At 39.4% G+C, this 7,800-nt stretch overlaps 1 protein-coding gene across 1 annotated transcript in view; it reads left to right on the top strand.

The window, feature by feature from the left end:
• Nucleotides 1-412: 412 nt before the first annotated feature.
• The window catches only part of LOC101568621 (zinc finger protein 431-like), a gene marked incomplete at its 3' end in the record, with an annotated part of 10,579 nt that continues 3,191 nt past the window's right edge, over nucleotides 413-7,800 (top strand). The window contains exons 1-3 of the mRNA XM_023709525.1: nucleotides 413-517; nucleotides 4,464-4,590; nucleotides 4,888-4,948. Of these exons, the coding sequence (XP_023565293.1) occupies nucleotides 413-517; nucleotides 4,464-4,590; nucleotides 4,888-4,948 (293 nt within the window). The remainder of the gene's footprint in view (nucleotides 518-4,463; nucleotides 4,591-4,887; nucleotides 4,949-7,800) is intronic.

Below are 7,800 nucleotides of genomic sequence, written 5' to 3'. Positions count from 1 at the left end.
TTAGAAATTGGTTAGTAGGGCTGGCGAGATAGCTCAGTGGACTAAAATGCCTGCTCCAATAGGTGCAGGGACTGGGATTCCATCCCCTGTGTGCCATGCTGGCCCTGCCCCCAGGATGCTCTGAGATTGACAACTGAGACTGGGCGTGGTGGTGCACGCCTGTAATCCCAGTACAGGCGTGGGAGGCTGAAAACAGGAGGATCACTATGAGTCTGAGCTGTGTAGTGAGACCCTGTAGACCTTGTACTAAATACATTTAAAAGAAGAAAGAAATTAGTTAGGCAATATTATGTAAGTTTAATGAGGAGAATGTTACACAGGAATAGAAATGATTGTGGGTTTTGTTTTGTTTTGTTGTGATAGTAAAGATTTGTCCCATGAACTTTACTCTGGGGAACCATCTGGGCCCTTTATGGTTTTAGTTGTCTGTATTTTGAATTTTGATATTGTGTCTCACTACCCTGAGCTGAAAGCAGTTGTCCTCTTTCCCCCGCCTCCCAGAGTGATAGGATTACAGGTGAGCAAGACTATATGCCGTGATCGTAGTGCTTTGTTGAATTAAACATCATCAATTATCTTTTATTTTGTAAAGAATACAAATTAAAATTAAAAGAGAAAAATTACAAGTGGTACAGAATTTCACTTAACAAGATAATATGAATTTCACAGTATTTGTTGTAATACACAGTGTGGTCTTCCAAACAGTAATTCGTATTACTGGATATACACATATCAAATTGGAAGAAGGAAAAAAAAGGAATGTATAAGAAATTAAGGAGAAAAAAGTACAACCAATTGAAAAAGGACACAGAACAAAGTATTATCTGCTCCTTTCCACAGACCAGCAGAACTGCACAGTACAGTTATTCTAACCACCCGGCTTACATACATAGATAAATCTTTCTCCACTCCCTCTCCTGTTCTTTTCCTCAACTCAGTAATTCTTTCCTTTTGAATAAGTTCATTCTCTTTTCCCAGTATCTATTGTACCCTTCAGATTCCATTTTTCTTCTTCAGGTTCTCAGACTAAGAAGACAAGTGTTTGCATATGTGTGTCTGATATATACCACTTAAGAGTATGCTCTCTTGGACGAGGGATATAGCTCAGTGGCAAAAGTGCCTGCCTGGCAAGCACAAGGTTCTGAGTTTGATCCCTGGTTCAGAGAAAAAAAAAAAAAAAAAAAGAGTATGCTCTCTAGTTGTATCCATTTGCTGACAGAAGACTCAAATTTATCGTGTTTTATAGCTGAATAATACTCCATTGTGTAAAAATACCATATCTTCTTTATCCATGCTTCAATTGATGGCATCTCGGTTGTTTTTGGGATTTAGCTATGACAAATTGTGCTGCTATAAACATGGGTGCACACATACACTGTGGTATGAGGTTTTCAGTTCTTCTGGAACAGTACCCAAGAGGGAAATAGCTAGCTTGAGATAGATTAACACCAATTATTTTTATGTCAAACGTGTAACTTGGGCCGGCAAGATAGCTTAGGTGGACTAAGTCACCTGCTCAGGCAAACTTAGTCAAGCATAGGGACCGCATTTCAATGCCCAGCACCATATGCCTCTCCAGCCCACCCTCAGGGTGGGCTGAGCCAGCCACAGAGTCCAGGTGTAGTAGCGCAGGCCTGTAATCCCAGCGCTGAGGAGGCTGAGAACAGGAGAATCATTGAGTCTGAGCTGCACAGTGAGACCCTGTAACAACCAAATACATTTTTTTAAATGTTGTAATTTTTCCTACTGTGATGCCATTCTGAAGAGGTACCTTTGAACTTTATTCCCCTAGATAAGTGTCTGTGCATTTTAAGTTAAGTACATGTATTGTAGAATTTTTTTAATCGCAGAGAGAACCTAAACTATCATAATTTTTCAAGTTGTAGAAATAACTGTCCTGTTCATCCTAAGCCTCTGAGGTGTTATATATTTCTGGTAATGAAGCAGTGTGCCAGCATTTGATAGCTGCAGTGATGAGCAAGCGCCACATGCTCTGCACAACAATCTTTACTTGAAGCAGTGTGCTACAGGTGCACTCCGAACGCGTCAGTGTTGGTCTCTCTGGGTAGTACACTGACCTGGGGCCCATGGATTTTTCTTTTGGCTGGTCCGAATGCCTTCAGGGCAGGTTTGGCTGGCTGGAGTTGTGGGGATCGAACCACAGCAACCTGAGCCTGACAGCTTTGTGGAAGCAGCCACTTAAAGAGCTGAGCACAGGCCCCGGGCCCATGATTTCTGTGGGAGAACTGCTCAGTGCTCAGCAGGCAATGCACACTAGAATCCAAGATCACTACTGAGAAAATACCAAGGTCAAACTTCAACCGGCTGTGGGAAGTTGTATTTGTTTCTGCTCACAGTTTGAACTGAGGACATGAAATTTCACCCTGCGAAGGTCACTTCAGATTTCCTTCTCACCACCTGTGACTGAGCTGCTCTGGGCTGCTTGGACACTGTGCACTGTGTATAACTTCAGGAGCATGAAATCCCAGCCTTCTCAGTGTGGATTCTTTTGTAAAGTGCAATGAAGCAAGCTTCATCCCTAACCAGCTTCCCTTTGGCTGCTTTTGTATCAAGTGTATTGTATAAAATTTAAGTTACCTTAAGGACTTACGAATTTATTTTCATGATTTAATCATAAGATTGCTGTTATCCTAGCTAAACATGTAATGGCATAAGAATATATCTGACCAAGCTAAGAAAACTTTAGAAGTAATTTTGTTGTTTTTCTTTGAGACTAGAGTCTCATTATATAATTCAGGCTGGCTTTGAACTCAGTATGAGGCCCAAGTTGATATAAATAGAATTTGTGCTTTTTTTTTTTCTATGTGGTACGAGGATTGGACTTGGGACCTTGTGTTTGCCAGGTGCTTATGCCACTAAGCTATATCTATGGCCCCTGTACTTTCTTAATGGTAAATTAGTGTTTTACTATTTGCAATACATTTTATTTTCAAAATTCTTGGCGAGATTTAGCAATAATAATAATGTAAATATAGTAGACCCCAGAAATTCCAAAGAGTTATATTCTTAGAGGAAGTATGTATTATGAAAAGCCATGGACTTCAGAGATGGCCAGAAAAATGCTTATAAATGACTTTTTATAGTTTAAACCCTCAATATGCAATGTCTCCCACATTTATGTAATTTAAAGCTTTAGAGGTGTGGGGCATAATCTTAACACTTTAAAAAGGGACCGGGGAGATGACTCCATAGAATAAGCGCTTCCCTGGTAAGTGTAAGGCCTGAGTTCAATCCCTGGCTCTGCAAAAAAAAAAAAAAAATGCTTAACACTTTAAAAAGAGTAAAACTAAAAGCACTGGAGACAGCTACACTCAGTACAGCATGCTGTCAAGATGCTGGAATGCTGGGGCATCTGCTGAAGATGGTTTACAGGGCAGCAGCCGGTCACCAACAATAAGAGCTGAATAATGTGCTTGGATTGGCTACTCATAAACCTTCCACCAGAAAAACAATTATGAAGGATATTTGCAAAATTGCAGTTTCCCACAAACATGCATTACTTAGTTTCCAAGAAAAGTCTGTGAATGATTGAGAATATGACCTCCAAGTTGCAAATTTGAGGGTTATTCTATATCCTGGGAATATTCAGAAGTTTCAATGTCATAAATAATTAAATTGGGCTGGAGAGATGGCTCAGTGGTCTAAAGCACCTACTTGAAACAAGCTTGGCAAAGCACAAGGACCGCGGTTCAATCCTCCAGCACCACATGCCAGCCCGCCCCGCCCCCTGGTGGGCTGAGCTGGCTACACACACAATAAATAAAATGTAATAAATAAAAATAAATAAATATTTAAAAAAAAATAAATAATTAAATTGGAAAATGGATATCCCCATGATCTATCAAACTGTGTTAGATAATTGTCTTTTCCAGTGTTGTGTGGATGGTGATCTTGATGGCCTCCCCTAAGAGCTCTGCATTACAGGTGGTGCTCAGGTGCCCTTGCCTGTGACCCAGCAGAAGAACCAGGGCTCCTATTCTGCAGTTGCTTTAACAATGAGTGACAACCTAGCATCAAAATATCTCTGAAGGAGATAGCTCAGGGGCCTAGCACCTGCTTGGCAAGCACAAGAGCCTGACTTCAATTCCTGGTACCAAAAAATAAATAAAAATAAGGAATTACTGCCTGAAAAAGTATGCATATGTATGGATTTGATGACCAAGACACAGAGTCAATCTTTGCAGGATTCAGCAACCATACTGCTTTTGGTTTGCTTTATTTTTTTGAGACTCACTATACAGCTCAGGCTGGCCTTGAACTCACTTTGTGGTCTGCACAAGTCTTAAACTCATGGCAGTCCTCCTGCCCCAGCCTCCTGAGTGCTGGGATTACAGACATACACCACCACACCTGTCTTTCACTTCAAATTGTTATGAGAGAAATTGAAAGATCCCAGGCTGTGAGTCCCAACCTTTCTTTAAGAAGCATGTGTGCTCATTTAGGAGGCAGTGACCTTTGAGGATGTGGCTGTGAACTTCACCTTGGAGGAGTGGGCTTTGCTGGATCCATCCCAGAAGAAGCTCTACAGAGATGTGATGAGAGAAACATTTAGAAACGTGGCTGCTGTAGGTAAGGATGACACCACTGTCTCATTGAGATAGTCTGAGAACATTGTTGGTCATCAGTGCACTTTCATTAAATAGAAGGTTAAAACATTTTTGAAGAATATCTCAGGCCTGGTTACATTGAATAACCATGAATACCATGAATCTAACTGGGATCTTTTTTTTTTTTTTTTTTTTTTAACTCAGGACCTTGCACTTGCCAGGCAGGCGCTGTGCCAGTGAGCTGCGTGCCTGCCCTGGAATCTATTCATTTTCATGCAATAATATAGTGTCTCCTTATATTTCTATGTCCACCATTCAGGTAGAGCCTGTGGTAATCAGGAAGTTGAAGAAAAGTACAAAAATGACTGGAGAAGTCAAAGGTAATTTGTCCTCAGAAAAGAACTTTTCCTCAAAAGTCAGTGCACATATATTGCTGTGGTAGGAGGTTTTCAGTTCTTCTCGAACAATACCCAGGAGGGAAACAGCTGGGTTACATGGAACCTCCAATCCTAGCTTTTTAAGGAAGCTTCACACTGATTTCTATAGTGATTGTGCCAGTCTGCACTGGCACCAACAGTGGAGAAGGGTGCCTTTATCCCCACAGCTCTTCCAGCATTGATCGTCCCATTTTCAGCCTCCCCAGCACTGAGATTACACATGTGTGCCACTGTGCTTCATCTTGGTGGCCAACATTGCATGTGGTGCCAGGGATTTAGCATGGAGTATTATTCAGCTACAAAATAGGATAAATTTGAGGGTTTTATTGGTCAATGGATGCAATTAGAGGCCAATCTCCAAAGTGAAATAAATGTGACCTGCATGTGCCAACACTGTATTGTCTCCTTAGTGAGAACCTGAAAAAGAAAGTAAAATCTGATGTATACAGTAGATGCTGGGAAAAGGGAATGAACCTATTCAAAAGGAAGGAATTACTGAGTTGAAGAGAAGGACAGGAGAGGGAGTAGAGAAAGAGATTTATCTCTGTATGTAAGCCAGATGGTTTGGACAACCGTAGTGTGGATTTCGGCTGGTCTGTGGAAAGCAGCAGTTCAAGCTTAATATGTTTTGTCTCTTTTTTTCAATTGTTTGTAATTTTCTCTTTTTAATTTCTTACATATTTTTCTTTTCTTCCAATTTTGCATGCATATATCTGGTAATATGAATAACTAGTTAGAAGACAAAACCATGCATTAAGACAAATATTGTAAAGTTCATATTATTTTGTTAAGTGAAATTATGTAAAATTTAAAAAAAAAAGGGGGGGGCTGGTGAGATGGCTTAGTGGTCTAAAGCACCTACTTAGAACAAGCTTAGCAAAAAAGCACAGGGACCGCGGTTCAATCCCCCAGCACCACATGCCAGCCAGCCCCGCCCCCTGGTGGGCTGAGCTGGCCACACACACACACACACATAAATAAATAAAATTTAAAAAAAAAAGAAATTATGTATCATTAGTAAGCTTTCTGATATATTTTGTACTCTCTCTAAAAAATAAAAAAGCATATATAAAGAATTTTTTTAAACAAGTCAATACATAAGCACAAATATCAGAACCAGGGAAATGTGGCCCTGTTCAAATTTAATTAATCTCACAAATACTCTCCAATGATGTATTCAGTTTTAGTATGTATAATCTGAAAACTGAATACAGAAATATTCGAATATGTGAACCATACTGATAACATACAAGTGACACTATCTGACATATAGGTGCAAAACTTTTATGATTACCTCCATGAAAATGTGTGAAGTTTCATTCAGGTATTTTGTACAGGTATGCGTGAAAAAATAAATTTTTAGTTTTGACAGAAACACTTCTTCACCATATCTATTAATATATTATGTGTAACTATTATATGTATATAAAAATTTATTATCTAAAAGATTAGAAACTTGGGGGCAGGGAAGATAGCCCTGTGCTTTAGGTGCCTGCATGGCAAGCACAAGGACTTATGTTCAAGGTAAGGCATGCCGTGCTAGCCTTGGAGCTTCACGTGCACTGTGCTGGCCACAGAAACTGGGCACAATGGTGCACACCTCTCTTCCTAGCACTGGGGAGGCTGACGCAGGAGGATCACTGCAAGTCTGAGTTGTGTATCAAGACCCTGTACCAAATAAATAAGTGAAAAATTTTTTGATTTTTAAAAAGATTAGAAATCTTGAAGCAGTATTGAAAGCACAAATGGATGCTAGTGCTGTAAAACTCCAGAGAATTGAGTCCACTCATGTTTTAAAATTCAACATTTTTAGTAGGAATGTTAATTATAGTCAGTACTATAATCAGTATAAAGACTTCTCCCAAAGTAAAAATAGAATTTCTATTTGATCCAAGAATACCTCTCCTGGGTATAGTTTCAGAAAAGCTAAAATTTTCATATTATACTGATATAGCATATGAATACACAAAGCAGAACAATCTGTTACAGCTAAGCCATGGAATCAATACAGATTTCCATTTTTTTTTTTCTCCGAATGCCTTCAGGGCAGGTTTGGCTGGCTTGAGTTGTGGGGATCAAACCACAGCAACCTGAGCCTGACTGCTTTGTTGAAGCAGCCACTTAAAGAACTGAACAGGGGCAGGCCCCCTAGATTTCCATTTTTGGATGACTGAATAAAGAAAAAATTTTATAGACTTGGCATGGTGATACAATCCTAGCACTCTGCTAAGCTGATTCAGCAGGGTGGCAAGTTGAAAATCAGCATAAGCAACTTTATCATCAATGAGAATCTCCTAAAATCAGGAAAAGTTGGAGATGTAACTCAGTACTAGTCATCTTCACTGAAAGAAGAAGAAGAAAAAAATGCTACCTAATTAGGTACAAAATGAATTATAATCATGTCATTTGCACAAAGAAATTGGTGGACAGACCTTCATCATAAACGTGAAGTAAAGTCAGACACCGAATGTGAAATGTCACATGCTTTCTCTTATAAGAGAAACAAAAAAATATAAATTAGGGAATAACATCAAGGCAATTACAAAAGGAAAGCCTGACATTTTGGAGATGAAGACAAACAATATGGAGAAAAGAGGGACAACAATGGTAGAAAAGGTAGCAAAATGGTCAATATGTGACACGCATATATATCAATTACCCAAAATGAAACTGGCCATCCATATTGCAAAATATACCAATTTAAAAGTTCCTAAATAAATACCATTCTTTTTTTTTATTTTTTCTTTGCAGAACCAGGGATTGAACTCAGGCCCTTGCACTTGCCAGGCAAGCAC

Source organism: Octodon degus, unplaced genomic scaffold (genome assembly GCF_000260255.1).
Source record: "Octodon degus isolate 3935 unplaced genomic scaffold, OctDeg1.0 scaffold00012, whole genome shotgun sequence".
NCBI classification, from domain to species: Eukaryota; Metazoa; Chordata; class Mammalia; order Rodentia; family Octodontidae; genus Octodon; species Octodon degus.
The sequence above is the reverse complement of the archived record's forward strand: the minus strand, read 5'-3'. Positions and strand labels throughout refer to the sequence as shown.